At 52.6% G+C, this 21,964-nt stretch overlaps 1 protein-coding gene across 2 annotated transcripts in view; it reads right to left on the bottom strand.

The window, feature by feature from the left end:
• The window catches only part of PKD1 (polycystin 1, transient receptor potential channel interacting), an 87,299-nt gene that overhangs the window by 50,952 nt on the left and 14,383 nt on the right, over nucleotides 1–21,964 (bottom strand). For both annotated transcript variants that reach the window (XM_084537355.1, XM_084537356.1), the window contains exon 2: nucleotides 150–221. In XM_084537355.1, the coding sequence (XP_084393481.1) occupies nucleotides 150–221 (72 nt within the window). The remainder of the gene's footprint in view (nucleotides 1–149; nucleotides 222–21,964) is intronic.

Here is a 21,964-nt window from a genome sequence, read left to right as displayed (position 1 = left end):
CGAGGAATGAGTCCACAGACACACAGCTGGGGCCCAGCAGCTGAGGTCAAGCAAGAACAAGGCTGGCTCGTGCAGCACCAGGGTGCATGGTACCAGCTGAGGGGGCGCGCTGGTAGCAGGACGGCTGGAAGGGTGCAGCATGTACTTACAGTTTTGCCAGAGAAGTCAGGCTTCTGAACGTCTGAACATCTAAAACACTGATCTCGTTACTGGAAAGATCCCTAGAGAAAGAAAACAGAGCTGTCAGCTTTTGTTCAACTTTTTGTCATTTCTGTATAGCCTCTCCCAGCCGTACAGCATTTGCTGCTCACAGCTTTGTATGCTGCGTGTATAAAGACTGGGACTATCACTAAATGCATGCCATTCTACAGCATATCTAGAGCAATTACAGACATGACTAATGTACTACTAAGTTTGAGGTATCCTTCAAAAAAGTATGCAAGTCTATTATATGTTCAAAGAAATAATTAAGAAAGAGTTTAGACTAAAATAGTAATTAACTTACAGAAGAAAAACTCGGAGGAACTTTCAAGTCTATCCCTAATGCCAAAGAACAGGTAATTAATTACACAACTGATGCATTCAGCTTTTAATGTTTAAAGATCTTTTTGTCCCTTTTGGAAAAAGTGTACAAGAAATGAAGGAACAAAGAATATTTTCTGTTTAAAATCAGGCTAGACTTTCCCTATAAAACAAATACCGTTTAGAAAATCTTTAATCACTCTCTGTAACACTAATAGACTTCACGTCATCCAAAGAAAAATTGTTTTTGCCCTCCTATTCAGCTCTCTGTTTTCACCTCACGTCCTCTCTTTCAATTTTAAAATGTCATTCAGCTAGAAGTGAAAGTTTCGCTGATTGCTCCCTGCTCGTTCCCAATAAACTTCACTCTTCGGTTTCAGATGAATCCCCGTTGGCCAAAGCCTTCTTTTAGCAGCACCAAAATACTTATTCCAAGCCCTTGCAATGGTGATTCTCCTTCCAGGATTTCTGGCAGCGCTGTGGGGAGGCGGACAGGTCTGGGGGTGCTGCCCAGCTCCCCGCAGCTGCAGGCACGCGGCATCAACAGAGACGTCCTCCGAGCCCGCTCCCTGCTCACCTTTATCCCTAGCACCTCTTGTAACTTCTCAGCATGTCTCACCTCTTATTTTTACCTCTTCATGGATTAATTCTCGATTTTATTTGGTATTTAAACTTAATGTATCTGAATGAAGAGAATTACGCCAAATTGGCAGACGAACTACTTATGATTCCAGGAAACTCTGGGGATAAGTAACAGGGATGGATGTCTCTTTAAAAGGTTTAAGTTTATTTTTCCCAATTTTGCTGTCCAGGAGCTCTCTGCCAAGCTGAGAGTGGATTCAGAAGAGTTCACCAGCAACACCACTAAAGAAGGCCAAGAAATGTGCAAAATAGAAGATCAACAAACACACTTAAAAAAAAAAAAAAGCGCTAGCAAATGTGTCAGCCAGCCAGGCAGCCTAGGGCAGGAGGGCCACGCCAGCAGGACTGTGCTGCAGAAGCACGGTGTACCTGTCAGGTGAGCAAGGGCAGAGCTTTAACAAAAAGAGCATTTCTCTGCTCCTCTGAGAAACCTGAAAATAATCCAGGTAATTTTTAGGCAGCACCTCGAGCCCCAGACAGAAGGAAGTGGTGTTCCAGCTCCGACGTCTCTCGTGCCCTGGCCTTTTTGCTCCTTGCCCAGACAAGAGAAACCTCCAGAACAAACCATCCTGCTGTTACAAAATCGGGGCTTTGGCGTCTCCAAGAGCCCTTCACAACGCCGGCTGGCCACACGGAGAGCGTGCACAGGGCAGGGCGAAGCCCTCAACACCACCGATGGCGCTGGGGACCTTGTGGTGGCCTGGGACGCCAGCACCAGGCCCAGTCGCTGCCCCGGCAGCTCCCCAAGCTCCCCATCCATCCTCTCCAGCAGGCGTGGAGGGGTCGGTTGTGAGCCTTTCCAAGCTCCTTACACGCATCCCTTCTCATTTTGATCTCCAGGCAGGCGACCAGCCCCAAGCTACGGCCCCAAGCCCTCAGTGAGCTTCGATCCTGCCTGGGGGTGCCACCACGCTGCAGGAGGAGCAGCAGGCTGCTGACACCAGCCCCAGCAAACAGGGAAGATGCGAGCAGGAGCAGCAGCCCCAGCTCAGAGCCGCGTTTACACGGCACACGGACTGACACTAGATGTCACTGCGCACTGAGCAGCGCAGAGGGGAGGCGATCCTGCACCGTTAGGCACAGACTGGAGCCTGATTCCTTTGCTGTTTTCCACCCTCTTCATCACCATTTGATGAGGAACCAGCACAAGGCCTCCCAGCTTTCCACCTCCCCGGTGAGGAGCCCGGACGGGGAGCAGAGCCCCGCTGGTGGCCCCGGGGGGAGGCCGGGGGTGGTGGCGGTGCCAGCGCCTGTCACCTCCAGCCGCCTGGCTCAGCTCGGCTCCCTCTGCTCCCCCCTCTGATTTTTATGGAAAATAATATTATGCCTTCCTGGCATGGGAAAGATGGCTGTGAACCAAAGTAGGCTGCAGGAAAAAAAAAAAAAAAAAGGTAGGAAAGAAGTACCGACCAATAAAACCCCCGGCACAGGCTGCGGGACGCAGCACGGCCTCTCGGTGCCACAGACTGCCACGACTCTATTTTCCCAGCCCACTGCCAGGCTGGAGGAAATTCGGAGCAGGTTCAAGGCAGAGCCGAAGCCAGCAGAAAACAAAGCTCTCCATTGAAACGCGCCGCACACGCAGACTGCCGCTCTCCCCCACGAGAAGAAAGGAAATCTTGGTTGAGTCGTGCCGGGGGTGGCACTGAGAACACGCTGTGGTGCCTGCACAGAGGGCAGCTGTGGGCCAGCCACGGCTCCGTGGTCCCACCTCAGTTTCCACACCTGCAAAGCAGAGCTGTGTGCTGCCAGAGGAGGCAGGGAGAGCTTGGCCCGCTCCTCTGCAGAACTTGGGACAGGCACCAAAAGGCACCAACAGCTTCGGTCCAGAACAAGAACTGTGTGAAGGATGCCCTGTGGGCAGGGCTCCCTGCGCAGCTCCCCAAACACCCCAGAAAATGCAGCCGCATTTAACTCCCATGGCGAGCAAAGGAAGTTTGGAGAAAAGTTCTGGAAGTAGAAGTGGTCATGTGGGGAAGGCGCAGCGGCGGAGACGCGAACATTTGGTAACGAGGGCGTCTGCCTGAACCTTGGGAGCCTGGAGCTCCTTCCCAGCTCTGCTACCAATTCCTGCGCGGGGCTGGGCAAGGATCTCCTGAACCTCTCTGGAGCTGCGTGGGCCACAGGGAGAGCAGCAGGGCTAGCACAGGGCTAGCACAGAGCTAGCAGCAGCCCATCCCACTGATGGAGTGTGAGCAAACATCAGCCACAGACACCACCACGGACATCTCCTGGACAGGGCCCATCACTTCTAGGGGTACAAATCACTGCCCTGGAGCAGCCACCAGCAGGGACCAGCAGCAGTACTGGGAGCCCCCAGCCCGGCCACTGGCACTGACAGGCAAGGGGTGGCTGGAGAACAGGGGCTCCACGTCCCCGCGGCAGCCCCGGGCAGCCAGGGTGTTTATTTCGGCAGCGCTGCGGTGGACGGGCTTTTTTTGGTGCACTGCTGTTTTTTTTTTTTTTTTTTTCTCCTTAATTCCACAGAACGTATAATGTCGAGCAGAGTATAGCACGCCTCCGCCTGCCAAGCCTGATGTCATGCTCTCATTATGTCATTTGTGGGCCCGCTCACTTCACAAAAAAAAGGGAGGGAAGGGAAGGGAAGGGAAGGGAAGGGAAGGGGGCAGTGCTGGCTTGTGCCTTCCCCAGCCCTTTTGGTGCGTGGAGCCCCGCCAGAACAGTAATGGGAAAAGCATCCGCAGACAGGGAGAAGCGTCTGTGCGGAGGGGAGCCTGCGTGCAGGCTGGGGGAGAGCTGCAGCGACTCATTAGCAAACGAGCTCCAGGCCTACGAGCTGCAGCAGAGCTGAGTGCTGGAGGTAGTGGAGCTCCAGAGGTGCCAGGGAAAGGAGGCAGCTTGGGCACATCCCTGCTTCCAGCCAGAGCCGGCACAGGAGCCTCTGCAGTGGCTACGAAGGGGCTCACACCAGCACAGGAGGGATAAAGCATTGCCTCCAGCACACCAGGTGTCCGTGCATCCCATCTTGCAATCACAACAAGAGCTTTCCTATCCCCCTGCCCATCTTCCCCAGCTGGCCTGGCACTGCAGGATGCAGGAGGTGAGTAGATGAAGCCTCTGCAGCATCCTCTGGGGAGAATCACTTTCTCCCCACAGATGTGCAAGGCTGAGCAATCCCCAGCAGCCTCCCTCCACCAGCCAGACTTCCCTGATCCAGGACAGCCCCCAGAGAAAGGGGTTTTCCTTGTGTTTGTGTGACTGAAGTGAAAGTCAAAGGATGCGGCTGGGCCCCATTTTGGTCCAAAGACTGTGTTTTAGCAGCAGGAGCAGCTACACAGACAGCAGAGCAGCTGTGCCCATGGCATCATACAGCCGGTGCTGTCCAACCCCTTCCTCTGCCAGCAAGAGCCCACGGCAACGAGTCCCATCACCCACAGGCTTTACCAGACCCACTGCTTCCCTTGGTTCGTTTAAACCTGCAAGAGATACCACTGCGTCGGACACTGCCCTATTTTCAGCACTATTAACACCAAATAATTGCTCTTATTTAACTTCTCCGCCCCACTCCCGATTCCAGAGGCCGTTCCCGGGCTGCCTCAGTCCCACTTTCCCCAGCACAACTGCCAGGGGAAAAGAGTTCCCCCTTTCTGCCCTCGGCACACCGCACAAACCTCACCCAACGCCCACCCGGGGGCACCTTCAGGACACGAGGGGTGCTCAGGCTCGAGTGCACGGCACATGGGCAGGAGAGGCACCGACCAGCAGCAGCAGCAAGCCCCGGCACAGGGCACATCACAGGTGGCATCAGGGCAGCTCCGCTCCCATTTCTAGCCCCCTGTTGGGTCACGCTCCTCTCCAAGAGCCAGGCTGCACCGCTCACACCTTGCAGAGGGAAAACAAGTGATGGGGGACACACCAGGGGGCTTGTGTGACACTACAGCCCCGCTCCCCAAGCCCTCGGCCAGAGCAGCCTGTCCCAGAGGCAGCCCACAAGCCGAAACGCTGCCCTCGGTGTCACCATGGCCAATTCCCTTCTGTCCCCAGGAGCACCAGGCAGCAGGGTGCCCCGTGCAGCAGTGCTGTGCTGACACCGCCTGACGTACGTAACAGACTTTCCAGAAAAGCGGAGGAAAAACCCTATGTGTTTTTGCACGCTTGAGCCAGGAAAATTATAGGTTTTTGCTGATCTGATTCCTTTTTTTTTTTTTTTTTCTCTTCGTTTTTGGCTTGCACCTCTCCTAGGAAGCACAGTAGGAGTAGCAGCGCTTTGTGTGCAGAGAGGGGAACCGAGATCGATGCCACAGTGGCGAAGGAGATGTGAAAAAGCACAAGAGGCTCGCTTGGTGCAGGTCCTGGGGGGGGACCTGCAGCCCTGCTCGAGGAGCAGCCCCAAGCAGGGAGCAGCGCGCTGGGGCTGGCAGCCAGGGGAGCACCCTCAGCTCCCGAGGCTGTCACAGCACGAGGACAATTTATTTGCTCATTTTGAATTGATGAGTTTCAACCGCTGGCCCGAGCATCGTCTCTCTCCAAGGAATTTACCCCAAAAGATGTTTTCACAAATATCCATCTGAAAAATAAATGTTTTTCTTCCCCCAGCAAAACCCTGAGCGTTGATAAGGCCGAGGCAGGCTGGGACAGAGGTGTTTCTGCAATGTTTGTACACGCTGTGCTCTCCTGGGAGAGCTGCACAACGCTCTCACATATACCCCTGCAAGGCAAATGTGCCCGGAGAGGGTCGGGTTTGGCACGAGGAGCCCCAGGTGTGAGGCCCGGCTCTGCCACGAGCTTGGGGCAGGACCAGGAGGGGTTGGGTCCAGCACTGCCTGCTCCTGCTGCCCCTCGGAGCTCCTTTCCCTCGCAGCCTGTGCAGACCTCTCCCGGAGCACCGGCAGGGTGGATCTGGAGTAGATCCCACTCGTCCTGCTTTGGGCACGGGTTCCTGGAGATCCTGCAGAGGGAGGTGATCTGCGGGGTGCACAGAACACTCCCTGTGGCTCTTGGCACAGCGGGTGAGCTTAGGGGTGAAGCTGGGCACTGGGTGTCCAAGCTCCTTTTGGCAGCCAAAAAAAAGCAGCTGGGAGAGCCTGTGCTTCCAGCAGCACGGGAGGAGACTGCTCTGAGCCCTGCACGAGATGGAGCTGAGCTGGGACCTGCCAGGCACAGCCCTGACGCTGCTCACCCACGCTCCTTCCTCACCCTACTGCTGTGCCACCCACGGCACAGGACCATGCGGGGACACAGCACTGGGTGAGTGCACACCGAAGGCACCCCAGCTCCAGGTAGAAGTGGAGAAAAAGAGCAGCTCCTCGGCTCCCGCAGCCAGCAAGCTTTGCTCAGACCTTCCCAAGTACGGTTAGGAGCAGCAGGACCGGGGTCGAGGGTACTCGAACAGGGGGGCTGGGTGGGGGCTTTTCACAGAGACTCCCAGGAACCGGAGCGCTGCTGTCTGCACAGGGACCCACAGAACAGCTCGTTTTACAGGCTATTTTTAGGCTGTGACTGACTTCATCTCCTCGTTCCCAACGTTTGAACAATGGAGCTGAGACTGAGGGGGGCACCAGGGAGCCACCGAGGGCCTCCTGCGCTTGTGGGGGTCAGCAGGAGCTCCCACCAGCACCACGGTGGGACAAGGGGCTGGCTAGGGCTCGGGACAGTCGCTGCCACGAGAGGCTTTCCAAGGCAGCTCCACCTTCCGAGCCACCAGTGCCCAGAGCTGGCACTGGAAGCGGTCCTCCCGCTGCCAAGAGGTGAGCTAAGGTGGCAAAAAACAGGGCTCGAGACATCACGGCAGGAGGCACCCAGCCCTGCTCTGCCTCCGACGTCCCACCGAAAGATCGGAGCAGAGAAAAGTGAGTTTGAGAAAGCAGCAACCCAAATATTTAAATAAAGTTAATGTCCATAATTAGCGCTGCGCGTAAACAAGCTGTCTGCAGTTCCATCCAGCGAAATGTCAGCCCCGCAAATATATGTTTGTTTCATGGAAAGTTTGCAAAGAAACCAAGGATCCATCAAAACAAAGCATCTTCCCAGCACACATGGCAGAGCTCAAGGAGACAATGTCAGAAGCCCGCAGCCCAAGCCCGGCCGCCTGCCAAGCAGACACACGCTTCTTCCCCGAAAAAGCCCCGGCCTGGGGAGCCCCCCCATTTGGAGGCATCGCAGGCTGACACGCTGCCCACAGCCCCGAGTGCACAGCCAGGAGGAGAGCAAAGCAGCACGATGGGGGGTTCACCAAGGACTCCCAAGGGATTTGGTGGTAACACCACCTACCAGCCTATGCGTGCTAGACAAAGCGGACAAATCTGGACCCAAAACACTGAGAAACAGGGCAAGACTCAGGGCCGAAAGCTGCTGAGCTGGCTGAGGGATGAGGGTCACTGTTGCCCTCTGCTGATGTCCCCACTGCTCCCTTCGGGCTGTGTGAGCAGCCTGGGCTTCACATAACCCTGCTTTGGACCTGCAACCATCAGAGCAGCACAAAACACAGGGGGGAAGCAGAGCTAACGCCAAGGTTTTGGGGCAATCTCAGCGGTCATTGCCAAAGGGAGCGCCAGGCACCCAGGGCCTGCTCCAAAGTGCCCCTGGCCCAAACCTCCTGCAGGGCATAGGGCAGCAGCTGCCTGCTGTGCCACCATCCCTTGTGTCACCACCTGGTGTGCCACCATCCCATATGTCACCATCCCATGTGTCACCACAGTGTATGTAACCACCCTGTGTGCCCCCACCGGTGCAGACCTGCTGCCACCCTCTGCAGTGCAGGAGCGGATCCATCCCTTCCACCGCCGGGAACACTGGCCCAGTCACCAGATCTCTGCAGTCACTTCCCACGGGTGATAATGCTCCCTGAAACGCTTTCCCTTTTGTAGCTGACAGTACCAATTTGTCTGACCTTTAGCTAACAGCAATCTGTAACAGACGAGCAAGTTTCCCAAGTCCCCGGGTGGCTGCTAAAGAAAAACATTTCTGTGTATATTTTAACCGTGTCTGTCAAATGATTTTCACCTCCGATATGTTTTACCAACACTGTTTCCTCACATTTAGGAGATTCCCTGCTCCGGGCTCTCAGCAGCACCCTTCAGCTCCGAGCGTGGGCTGCCAGCTGCAGGCAGCAGGGACGGGATGGGAGGCGAAGCCCAGGCACACGCAGCCCTTCCTGGGCCTGGCAGCGCTGCTAGCTGTTGGAAATCAACCTTCAGCAAGGTCCTGCAGCACCGCCTGAGCTGGGAGGATGCTGAGCCCCTCTCTTATTTTCTTTTTTCTTCTCCAGACAGAAAACTCTGGGATTTGGGGCGGTCACAGCAGCACTCGCTATGTTTAAAAATAGCACAAAGCAAATGGTGCTGCTCTGCGAAAACAATGCTGAGCACAGCCACAGAGCTCCCAGCCCGCTGCCTGCGACAGACAACCACAGACCAGGGGAGCCTGATGAGCAGAAAAGTGGAAAAGTGCAGCGTGTTCGGGGCCGGAGACCTGGCCAAACCACGGCTGCAGCACAGTCCGGTCTGTGTTTTCCTTGCACTCCCGATGCTATCTCTGCTTTCTGTGGTCTCCTAAGAGAGGGACAGGCTCTCCAGATGTTCTGAAGCCCTGGGATCTAACGGTGCATGAGCCAGTTTCAGAAAAGATGGGAATGGGACACAAAGCTACCGACCCTTTCCTTCGGGCAGCCTGCTTCTAACGCAGAGCAGTCACCTAGCACCGACCCTCGGGTGCAGCAAACAGGAGGCTCCTGCTGTCTCTGCAAACACAATCCTTTGGACATGCTCGTGGCTGAATTCTTTAGGGCATCACTACCTTCAGGCGGTGAGGACACCAGGAAACACAGCCCCTCTACTCCACAGCTCCAGGCTTACACCTCCCCTGGTGGCAGCGCCCTCCACCACGCACCCAACGAGCACCTCCCTGCAGCCCTGGTGTCCAGGAGGAAATCCCATCCCACACAGCAGGACGTGGTGCCCCTCACTCCCAGACGCTTGATCTGACAACTGGCAGCGTCCTTGCTCTATTTTTGCATCCCAGGCTCAGCCGCAGCAGAGCTCTGGTTCTTGTTGTCCGCCAGCCCGTGGACAAATCTGCTACAGAGGCAGTCAGCAGTCCGAGACCTCGCTGCAACCCAGCTCTTGGGGATGACTCCTTTTATTCTTACGTTCTGAAGCCAATATTTAATCCCTTTAATATATGCCATGGTGATTTTTTTCCTTCCAATTCCTGACAAATGTATGTTGCATCGAGTCAAATACCTACAGAAGTCATATGTGTATTACATCAACATCATCATCTTCATCTGCTCCATCTGTAAACTTACTCAAAAGGCAGACGTTCACGAGATCTATTTTCCATAAGTGAATTTTCCATGTTGATTGCCACTAATTACACTATCCCCTTTAAGTTTTAGCTTATATCCATGCTGTGAGCTGTATTGTTTTGCCTCGGGCTAGAAGATCAGGACAGCAGCCTAATAAACACTTGCACCATCCCATTTACCTTCTGTTAACACTGGCACCATGTTCATACTGCTCCAGTCCTTGGGAATTTCCCTACTGCCCAAAAATTCCCTAAAAGTGAACATTAATAGCCCATAGGGCTCCTCAGCCAGATCTTTTAAAATTCTTGGATGCAAAATATCTGAACTAGCTAGTTTAAGAAGGTCTAACATTAATAGCAGCTGTTTAACATCCTCTTCAGTTACTGTTGGAGTGGAAAGTATTTCATCATCCTCATATGATACAAATACATCATCTGGCTTTTTTCCAAATAGAAAACAAATATTTACTGAACAGTCCTGCCTTTTCTGTATTTTCATTGATAATTTGACCATGACTGTCTACTAACAGACCGGTACCGTTTAATTTCTTCAGTTCCCAATATACTCGAGCAACTCCTCGCTGTTCCCAACTTTGTTGGCCACAGATTTTTCCTTTTCTTCTTTTGCTTATCAGTGTTTGATGCGCTCGACCCCTCAGTCCATACTTGTTGCTATCAACATTTCTCTTGGATGATTTTTTTTTTCCGTAACTACTGTCTTTTATTCTCCATGCTTCACTGAGTTTTTATGCGGGGTATGAGCAAAGGTAGCCCGTACATTGATTAATACAGAGGAGCACATCAGGATCAGGGCAGACCCCATTACCAAAATCTATCCAACACCCCAAATTAGTTTCTCTCTAGGGAAGCTGTGGGCCCCAAATGATCTCACAACGCTAGAGGCAGGGTTTTGAACAACGCAGCTCAGCACAGTAAGATGATTAAGATGAGGTTCAGTAAGGATGATACTGAGAGAAAATGACACAAGTGAAAGAATGAGTGATCTCCCGGATCCTCCTATGAAAACAGGACCAGCCCCATCAGATACTCTTCAGGGATGGCTCCAGTCTTAACTAGAAGTCCCAAAAGCTTCCACTGGCTTCCTTTTGCCAGTGGCTGTTCCATAAAGGTGGGATTTCAGCGTTCCCCACACTCCACGCAAACTTTTTTTGCCCAATTAAATTCCACCTCTCCGTTTTCTCTGGCACCGGCACCTCTCTCCTTTGTCCTTGGCAGCAGAGCCCTTGGATACCTGCAGGCCGTTAGCACCCAATATACCACAGTTTTCATAGCTCCTTCGCTCCATCTCCAGCAAAATATGTGGCACCGAGCAAGAGCCAAGCTGCGCCAACACCGTGCAAAGCTCCTGAGGGCAGCGGGACCCCTCTGCCCCCAGCACGCGTCCCTCCGGCCCAGCCCCAAGCCCCCGCAGCTCCGGCGTAGGCCGCAGGCCTTGGCCATCAGCGGGGCTCTGAGCGACGTTCCCGGCCCGGGGACGGCTCCGCGGGGCTGTGTGTGTGTGTTTGTTTGTGATTTTGTGAATAGGGCCGCTCAGCACGTTGAGTCCTCCCCGTGGGGATGATGTGTTAGAGCGGATTGGCTCCCTATTCCCCGAAGGAAACATCTGCACATTCCAGACACATTTTGTAACGGGAGTGAAACCCATCCTTGAAGTGAAATTTTACAGCCTCCACAGCGCAAAATAACGATTGCTGGCAAGAAGCAGTGGAAAAGTAATGTTTAAAATATTATTACAGGGAAGCGGCTGCCAGAGCCTCAAATTAATCACTTGAATGTGTCTTTGGAGCCGAGCGGTGCGTTATGTAACGCTCGGCCACCTCCACCCGCTCCCGGCCCCGCTCCTGCACCCAGGGACCCCAGGAGCCGTCGCGGGCACCCGTGCACTGCTGGGCTCCATCCTGGCCACCCGCAGGAGCATGGACCTAGCACAGATCTGGGTGAGGTCTCAGCGAGCTGCTCTTCCAGGTACCCCCTTTCTTTGAGGAACACCCCAGAGGGATGACCTGCAGGGCTGTTTCTGATGGTCGCCTCTGAAAAGCTGCGCTTGCCACAGCTCTCCGCGGCAAAATAAACTTCAGAGGAGCTGGAGAGAGGCCTGGCTGCTCCCCACCATGTGCCTGCAGAGGAATGGTCCTGATCCGGGAGTGGAGCTGTCTCCAAGCTGGTGCTTTTTAAGATGTCTAGGGCAGCTGGTTATATACATAAATACGCTTCGGGCACTGGTTTGCAGCAAGCCCGGACTGCTCACTGCAGCCCTAAGCCAGGTGAGGGAACGGGGCAGTTATCTGTGCAGTGTCCTCTCCCTCACCCAGGCAGTGCAACGATCCGTAACTAACTCGAACAAAATATGATAAAAATGCAACTCACATTCAAAAAAAAAAAAAAAAAAAAAAAAAAAAAGCATCTAAATGAAAGCAGGAGCACAAACAGCAGCGGATGCAGACACATCTACGGGGGAGGAAGAAACTAAACGTTTGGCAGTCTGTACCAACAGCAGGAAAAGAAGTGACATGAGTACGGTGAGGGAAACGAGTCCTGTGCTACAGCAATTGGAAAAAAAAGCCTTTAAGTCCTCAGGAAGCGATATTCTCTAAGCAGTAATGAGGGCAAAGCTCTGTGATTCCTCAGGCTGAGGATATGCCAGCAGGGACACCAGCCCAGCACGAGGCGTGGGGCAGGCACCTGGATGATTCCAGGTGGCCCCAAGAAAGGCCCAGATGCTGCTGGGTTGCTGTGCCCAGCTGGAGCCCTACCGGGGGGATGCTGAGCCCGGCAGAAGATTTTGGCTGTGCAGATGACAGCTCCTGAAACCCTCATCTCCTCCCTGTGCTTCAGGCTGGGCACCCAGCACCGGGGGCACTTCTGAAATGTTGGCCAAGGATTTGGGTTTCTCCTACACCCGAGAGCGGCTGCAATGTCCGGCAACATCATCTATGGCAGCTGCTAAAGCACATCTCCTTCCCTGTCCCGGTTCACTTCCACACTCCCTGGATTCTTGGTAGTTAAAATATTCTGGGTCTTAGACAGACAGATGCATACATACATAGACACTGAGACAGACAAACAGATAGATATTTTGCCCCCAGAGGGATTTTCTTATTCAAATCCATTTTATCAACTACAGAAACAAACGAATCCGAGACTGCTGTTTTAAATGTCTAAATATGTGCTCCACCAAAAGGTCCAGGCAGGAGTTCTGCAGGAGTTGCTGTGTCTATTTGTTAAATAAAACACATCTGGAGAAACTGTCCAAACGCGCAGTTAACATTCTGGTCTGCTGGGCAAATAACAGAGGCTTAGAATGAACTCTAGAGGTTTTACCTATTTAAAGGGCAGAAAAAGCAAAACTGACTAATTAAGCACCCTAAGGAAAAGGAGGCGGGCACCCGGAGCAGCAGCAGCGTGCCTGGTGGCCGGCAGGCTGCACCTTGGGGTCTCCCTGTGTCACGGCTCCTGCTGAAGCTTGAGGTAACGGCATTTCCATGCCAGGGAGAAAGGGCTTCCCACCTCCTGCTTCACTGTAAACATCTCATGCACAAGGGCACAGCAATTCAAAGTCTGGCCCACGAATCCCTAGTGGAACACAACCGTCCAAGGAATTCATTAAACAGCAGCTTTGCTCGCCGTTATGTGCCATAAATCACGGGGCACGATAAAGACCCAAAGCCATTCTGCTCTGCAACTGCGGAGACAGACAGAAAGACAGACGGAAAGAAGGAGAGGAGGGAAATGGTTTACAGAACGCCCAAGGACAGGCCATTCCTTAATCCGCGTGTTCCGGTGCTGTTACCGATACGAGCTCTCCCTGTATTTTTTCAAACGTGGTTGTTTGGATTGGAGAGCCCCGTTCTGAATGTTTCTGGAGTACGTTCGCTATAGGTCCTCAAACATCTTCCTTCTGAAAACAAAAACCAGCTAGAACCCAACACAGATCCACTGGTTCCAGGGCCGAATGGATTTGCATGTTTCTGGCGTTGATAATGCGTGTGGTCGCGTTGCTTCCTTTTAGCATTAGAAAGTCTTCTGTGACGTAGCCGGAATATTTGGACTGCAGAAAACACCGATGTTCAGAGGCCCCAAAGCAGGCACAAAGGGAACTGAGCAGCTTGCTTGGGCCTCAGCGGGGCCCCGAGACACAGCTGCCCCCTCTAGCAGATCCTGCAGACGGGTGTGGGACACGATAAGGGATTTGTTTGGAAGGGCTGGCAGTTCGTGTGCTGCTCCAGCAAGAGGGGACACGGCCTGTCCCTAGCACTGCCTCCGCTGCTGGGGCTGGTGAGTGAGGGCTGAGGAGCCCCTGCTGCTCCCCTCATCCTTGGTTCTTGGTTTAGGCACAGAGGCTCAAGGAGCTCCTCAAGGTCGGTCCCATCACCCAGAAGCAACCTGAGGTTTGTGCTGGTCGCTGGCCGTACTTTGTGCTTCTTCAGTGAGCAGCCAGGCTCAGTGCAGGTCCTCATCAGGTCGGATGGTGTGCCAGACCCAGCTGCCCTGATACACATCGCTGGCTCTTTGCTGGACCACCAAGAGCACGATCCTGCTCCGTGGCCTCCTGTGGACCCATCCTGCTTTCTGCACTCTGCATCAGTACCAGCCAGACTCGGGGTTTTCATCACACCTCCCTCATCAGAGGAGATGGACTTCTCCCTGCTCAAGCCATCAAAACACTACAATTACAGGGAATTTTAGGACAAGACTTGTCAAGAAGTGACGGGCTGAATTCAACCTTGACATCAACAGACGTGCCCCAGGGATGCACTCGTTTTCTTGCGCTGTGCACTAGGAGAGGCCAACAATCCCTCAGCGTGCGCAGGGCGCAGATGGCACACGGACACGTTGGCAGTGCCACAGCTGAACAATCTGGGCCTGACGCTGCAGAAAGGAAACATTTGGATCTCACGGGTTAAACAGGAGTTGCACATCTAACTCTCTACCCATTCCTTGGAAAATTTAAACTCTAGACAGGAGAGAGCCAAAACTTTTAACACGATCTGCCTGTGAAGAATTGCTGTCCACGCTTCTGCCAAACATTAACGGCTGATAAATCCACCGCGCGGCATATCTGGGGGTATGGGGTGGAGACCAAAGAACAGATCCCTGGAAAGAGCTCTGGAAGAACGCTCCAGTCCAGTCATCAGCTTATCCTGGAAAGATGCAGCTGACCTCAAGATAACTTGCTCTCGCACCGCTCCCCTCAGCTCAACTCTCCCCCACGACACGGACTGGGGTCCACCTGCCTGGAGCAATGAAAGCAATTTACCTCCGACCTCTGGCTCAGCCAAAAGCCCTTTGGGCTCACCTCCGCTGGCTTTCACAAAGCTTCTGTGCTGCTTTACTGCAAGACTTTTACTGCAACCTCTCCCTGCTACCTGCTGCCCAGAAGGGCTCGTGCTGCGCTCCCAGGGCTGCGCCCCAGAGCCACCAGCAGCTGAGAGCACGAGGTGTGCTCTGCCTGAGGAGAGCTTCCATGCTCCCTTGGGGAAAGGCACAGAAGGCCCCGATCCTTCACCACATCCATCCCCTGTCCTGGCACGTACGTTATCCACTCGTGTACCCAGTCCGAAGTGCTCTCAGGTGAAGAACACCATCTCTGGAGCATCCGTTCCATCGCGGCCCAAGCAGAAACAGGAGGAAATCAGAGCTACAACAGACAGCAGGAACGGGCTCTGAGGTCCCGGTCTGCATCCCAACCACAGCCCACAAAACCAGCCCGCAGCAGGGAGCCTCTCCCTGCTGGAGCACCCCTCGATGGCAGGGATGGATGCTGCAGGGCCACCGGCCCCCCGGCACTGCTTGTACCAGCACGGGGCGCGCTGCAAGGAGGCTTCCAGCCAGCCGAGCACACAGCAGGTGCCCGTCTCTGCAGTCTGCTTTGCTGACCAGCTCTGGAAAAGGGATGGACGGCCGTCCCTCGGATTAATCACACAACGGAGACTCGGTTGGTCTGATCTTGTGATGGAATCACAGCGAGGATAATCCCATTCGCTTCAGACTGCAGCTCACGCTTGCGGTCTCTTAGAGGGAGGATCACTGCCGTGCCTGTTCCTTTCTCCCACAAGACTGACGCCTATAACCTTTTTTTTAAATCATCATTATGTGGAATAAACTGTCTAGGGAAAAAAATGGCCTTGCAACTCCGCTAATCTTCCTAATGATTTAATACCTGCAAATACTACCGGGAGGTATTCCTTTCCTGATCGCATTAAAAGCTGTCATATTAAACGTCTCACCACACTTCAGCATCCTACTGCGGATTTTTTTTTTTTTTGTATTAAACAAAGCCAATTTCTCCGGAGACCGAGTAGGGGTTTATGCTCCCCACCAGCCCCCCTGATCTTTAAAGACTTCTAAATGCCTGCCTGGGGGATTCCAATAAGTCCTGGCACAGTTCCTCCGAATAGTAGCAAAGCTAAACAGGGTACGGCTGTTATTGCAGAGATCACTCACTGCCAGCACAAATACACAGACCGGGCCATTCAACCTCTTACAGCGGGAAAGTCACGGACAGTTGATGATTCACAATCAGCATTTTTTCTTCGACTACAGCCACCCTTTTTCTTTAATTACTCTTTCCTTCTGGCAAGCATCCCTTCCCTGCAGTTTTTACGATGCTTTTCGCCCCGATTTCTTCATCACACCAGCAAGAGGAGGCAGGGGACATCCCAGAGCCCACAGCTGGATTTCTGTATCAGCTGCATGCCCGAGCCCTGCTGAGAGGTCCCAGGCAGAGCCTGCTGCAGCTCAGCTAGCCAGGGTTATCATCCCCCCACGTACAAGACCAGAACAAGGCCCGTGAAGCACTGCTGTCCCCCTCCAGACCTCAGGAGAAGGCTGAAGTGGTTTCATGGCCCATGTTTGTGCTGGCTCTGTGCCCAGGGGTGAAGCTCACCGGTGGGAGCCCATTCTATGTATTTTTCTTTTTTGCTTTTCATGTGCACAGCCAAGAGACATTTCTTTCCCAGGTCAGTGCCTACAGGCACAACCACCTGTAAATCTCTTTAAGGATCGTCTGTTCCCCACCAAGCACTCGCTAGGACAGAGCAGGGTTCGGGGTGCCCCCCCTGCTCCCCACCAAAGCAGCTCTCAAAGTCCTTGCTTTCAGAATCCTTCCTTCATTATTCAACTTCAGTCTTCCTCAGTTTGGGTTCCATCCAGAGTTCCCAGAAGCTGGTCCTCTGACAATTCACCTTGACTACAGGCTTTTGCTGCTAACACCCACAGCCAGTGCACATCACACGCTGGTGGCTATGAGAGAGCCAGCAGGTGTTGGGCAGATGTCACTGGAGCAGAGACAGGCAACGAAAAAAAAAGGCACATCCCTTCCCCCCACCCCCTTTTTTTTTTTTATTTTATTTTTTTTTACTGTAAACAAACTGATTTTGCTGTTGCTGTTTCATTTTTTCTTGAGTCCAACGAAACCAAAGCGACTCCCCTCTCTGGCACAGCGCTGCCCGAGGAGCCTCTGGGGAGCCTGGTGCTTCGCTTCAGGTTCAGACAACTGCCTTGGACTACGTCTCAACTTACTGATTACATTAAAAATGACTCTACCCTGCTCTTATAAGCTGAGGATTAAAAAAAATAAATAAATTAAAAAAACATGAGGGTGATTGTGTAAGAGAGTGTTAGTGGTAAATACAAACTGCCAGTAAATGTGCTTTGTTTAAAATGGAGAGAAGAGCACGAATCCAAGCAATGCCAAGCCCCCGAAGTGCTAAGGACAGGGGCCCTGCACAACGGAGGTGTGAGCCCGCGTTCCTGAGCTGCGTGCTGGGCAAAGAGGGTGGCAGCACGTCCTGCTAGCACCAGCGGCTGCCCCTGCCCTACGCGCTGCGGAGACTGGACGGTTACCAAGAGCAGGCTTGGCACAGCAGGACATGTAAATTCAGTCTGATCCCTTCTTAGGCTCCATACGGAGACTCCAGAGGGTTTCGGTAAACATCCTTGGTAATCTTTGGACACCGCAGCAATGTCAAGAAGTATTACATTCATAAATCAGACCTTACATCAGCCCTGCTGGCAGAAAGAACATTCGCCCAGTTCTCAAGGCGCACGGAGCCTCAGACGGCATCATCATTTCTCAGGATTTATGGTAGACACTGAGTTAAGCTGCATCTTTGGTCTTATGCTAAATCACCTCCTTGCCAAGGCTAAAAATTGCTCCATGGTGTAATCACAAACCGAGGCAGAAGAGTGAAATAACAAATTTCATTCCCATATAATAATAACAAGTTACGTTTCCATAGCACCTCTCTGCCTCTCAGATCCAAAAGGACATTACCAACTTAACTCCCTGAAACCCACTGTGTGCACAGGGATTATGTCATGCACCGCTGAAACACGGCCGCTGCTATTTCTTTCTTCAATCCAGCACTGAAGCAGAGCCTCAGACGGAAAGAAGAACCACCAGTGCCTTGGGAAAGGGATGCCACAGAGCAAGCCCTGAAACCTCTGTCGTCCTGCTGACATGCCCCTGATCCATCGCCTGCTGCCTGCACACCTGCTGGGGAGTGCTGCTTTCTGCTCCCAGGACCAAGCACAGCTCTCTGGGACCATGACAAATACCAGAGCCCCCCCCTGCAGCAGCAGCCAGCAGGGCAGCACCTCTGTGCCACCCCCCCGTCCAGGTTGCGTGCCCCGATGGATAGATGGACAGACAGACAGACTGCCAGGTGCCTTGTGTCTGCCCGGAGAGCAGAGCAGCTCCAGCAGAATGGGAAACCACAGCCCAGGCACCTGCAGGCAGTAAAGGTCCTGGGTCACGTACTGAAAGACAAGAACAGCCCCTTACGTGTCCAAGCCACGCTGGGATCGCTGCCCAGCCATGCCTCCTCACCGAGTGCACCCCTCTTTCCCTGCAAACAGCAGCTGAGACTTGCTGGAAGCTGCGCTTTAATCTGTGGTGGGCTCAGGAAGACAAAGACCCCGAGGGTTTTCCAGATAAATAGCCTTTCTTATCCTTTGGAAGCCTGTCAAAGAGCTACTGTTTCCCTCAAAATAAAACACAATTAGAAGCACGTAGGGACCGTGAGCATCGCAGCGGCTGAAGGGGGGGGTTCATGTAGGCAGAAGGACCGAGAAGCGTGTGAGGCAGCGCCTCGCAGCCCCGCACACGTCTGATCTGGAGGCAGACCGAGCTGCAGACTGCTTCGCTCCGTTTTTCCTTTCCAACATTTTCCACACCCTCCTGCCAAGAAACCTCAGCGAGCTGCCTGCCATGTCTGGCAAACGCTTCCTCCCGCACAGCCCTCCCCGTCCGCGCACACACGCACACCGCGCCGGGGGGCCGCAGGGTGCTCGCCCAGCTCCGTCCCCACCCCGCACCAGGGCTGGGGCTCCTCTCACATCCCCAGTAAGGAGAGACTTGGGGAGAGCCAGAGTGACCCCGAAGCATTTTGGGTTCTCCACAGGCCGGCTCCCCAGCTCCCACGGGGTTTGGAAGCCGTGTAAGCCAGAGGGCTCGTGCCAAGGTTTACAGCAGATGAAGAGGAAGGCAGCGCGCTGGAAACGAGATAAGCGTTACTTGCACGTGCTTAGGGCTTTGTTGTAAGTGCAAAAAGGGGGTTGTGTCTGTGACACTGTTCCCATGTATCACAGAGACAGCTCCTGGTCTCAGATGCCTGAACTCTTCCCGAGGAAAAGGGATGGGGGAACACGATTTGCTGACCTTTACTAGCGTGACCCAAACCATTCCTTATGATTAAGCCAATACACTGCTCAGCCTGACGACCTGCAGAGTGGCAAGGCCATTCCTCTCCATCCCAGCCACCATCCTGCAGTATTTTAAACTCGTTCCATTCCAGCCGACCTCAAGGGGTTCTCCAATGAACCCTCTATCAATGGCAGGGCCAAAGAGGAACCACCTTAAAATTAAAACAGGGTCAATGAGGGCACCCAAAGATGACAAATCCCACAGCAGGCAGGCTCCAGGTTTATGGGTGTTCTTCTGCCCAGCATTTAGCACTGATTTCATATATTATTATTACATTCAGAATTGTCAAATATTGTGACATTTTTGTGAAGTTACGAATTTGTATCTGAGGTGCCTTGTTTTTTTTTTTTCTTTTATTTCCTGCTGTGTGAAATAGGAGGAGCAATAAAATCAAATCCTTGGAAACAAATGACAATTGTTTAACAGAGTCAAAAAAAATCCCAGCACCTCCCTAGCCTGCTTGTGCCACAGCTACTGCAGCACGGCTGCTCACACAGGTAGAACAGGCTCCAAGTCCGGACTTCCTCACTTTTATGGGTTTAAATTGGATCCCACTAGGTGTTTAAGGCCATTGTTGAACTGCTAACACATTCTGCAGCATGACTAACACCAACCGGGTTATTTTTTGTTCTTATTTGGCTTATTTTGGCTCCATCTGCCTGTCACAGCAGACAGGAGAAGAGAACAGAGCAGCACAGTGCCAGGTGAGTGACAAACGCTGCTCTGGATGCGGGCAGAGCACAATGAGAGTTCACCAGCTACTGTTATTGAAAAGGTGTAGGGACATGTGGCTACATTCCCTGATCCTGTGAGCAAAGGGGATGAAAAGAAAAAAGAAAAAAAAAGAAGAACCACAGGGCACTGCCACAGAAGTTAAAGGAGCAAGGTGGCTACCCAGAAGGCTGGCTCCATCCCTCAGCAAGCAACTGCAGTGCCTCTGCTGACTTAGCTGGGCTCTTCTGCGTTTGCACCAATGGTCCTGAAAGTGATGCTTTGCTCCATGCTTCCAGGAGGTTGAGAAACCTCTTTTTTTTTTTTTTTTCCCTCAGAAAAGCTACTGTCAGACTCTGGTCAATGGCACCCACTTAGCTAGCCAGAGTCTGGCAGCAGGACAGGCAAGCCCCGAAAGCAGGAGGCAGGCTGTGTATTATCAAGAACCCCGTGGAACCAACGCTTCCCCTTACCAGGAAGGATCTTTCGCAACTGGATGTCTCTGAATTATGGATTTGGGTGATTTCAGAACTCTCCCTCCGCGACCTCTTCCCTTCCTTGCCAGACTGTGTCTTCATCATAGAGGAGGCAAAGCGGGTCGGGAACATCACTAATGGCATGGAAAGAAGTGGGAGAGACTTCCCAAGAAATTCAACCACACAGCTGGTTCCAGGAGCCCCTCCCTGCACAACTGCAGCTCCCAGAGGACCCTGGAAGCAGCTGGCACGCTCATCCTACCTGGAATCTGAGCAGGACGCTCAAGCACTCCAACCTCCACGGCCAGAGAGCTGTCACCCCAGCAGCCACAGGCAAGCTTTTGGACAAACATACATCTGTACTCTTAGACAAATCTTCCTTAGTTCAATGTATCACCATGTGTGCTTCAAAATGCTCCCTCTGCTCTCCCATTAACTGTCTAACAAGATTCCACATGGGGAGTCCTGGTAACTTACAGTGAGCAATTACTGCTTGCAGTTTCAAATTGGAAGCAATCAGCTACACAAGCCATCAGTCCACGTCTATTATGTGCACACACCCCAGGGGCTGGCACAAGCCACTGGATTTGGCATCCAGGGTCTCACAAGCTCTACTGGCACAGGAGAAGTCCGAATCTGTTCTCCTACCTATGTACTTGTTGGTGTGAGTTTACAGTATTCAGCTCAACAACACCATGATTTTCTTGCTAGGAGCCAGATCAGAATCAAGCTTCAAGTATTTTTTCACAGGAGTCCTGAGAAGGCATGAAAAACTATTGATAAGATATCTCTATTTCACGTGTGGACACAGTGAAGCTGGCAGAATAGGAAGAACAGCAGAGACCTCTGAAATCAGTGAGTTGGAGCAGCCTGCCCTTCCATTTAACACTTCACAGTATTTGAATTTGGTATTACAGACAAAACACAGCCTGAATCATCAGGTCCCCTGATTACGGTCACACACTGTGGGTCCACTCAGCATTCCTGAAGAAGGCAAGGGGAGGTGAATCAGGGCTGGGAAGAAGGAAGACAGACCCAGATTCCTGGATCAAAGGCTAGCTCTGTCTGGCACAGTAATCAGTTCAGCCTTGGGTTACCTACAGATTAAATATTTACTGCTAAACAGCAGAAATATCGTATAATCCGTCCGATCCCAGGACTAATCCTCTAAAAATGACCCTCAAGATTTTGGCTGCCTCTTTAGCAACCTCAAAGACTGTATCAGCCTTACTTGATATCTTAACCAACTCTCATATAGGGTCCCATGATACATGGCTCTAAATGATCCTTTCCCAACCCACTTCAACACAAAAAGGGGACTTGGAAGATGCACTGAGCTTTGCCATTAGAGAAGGGATGGTTTCCTTAAACCTGCCTCCTGAAATCGTGGCATTAAATGATAATCTCTACTTTTTTTCCTTGCCTTTTATTTTGCTGATTTTTTAAATACATTTCCTTTCTAAGAGATACAGATGTCTCCGATACCGGACTTGAGGCTCAAGGCAACATTTGGCCTTTTTTGGTTTATTTTTAATCTCGAGATTTATGAGAGGTGGCTGACTCATGTTTTGGCTGGCAAAGCCAGACTCTTCTGAATAACTGCATCCTAGCTAGTTTATTA

The sequence above is a fragment of the Aythya ferina genome (assembly GCF_964211825.1).
Source record: "Aythya ferina genome assembly, chromosome: 15".
NCBI classification, from domain to species: domain Eukaryota; kingdom Metazoa; phylum Chordata; class Aves; order Anseriformes; family Anatidae; genus Aythya; species Aythya ferina.
Note: the sequence above shows the minus strand (reverse complement) of the source record. Positions and strands in the feature narration are given on the sequence as shown.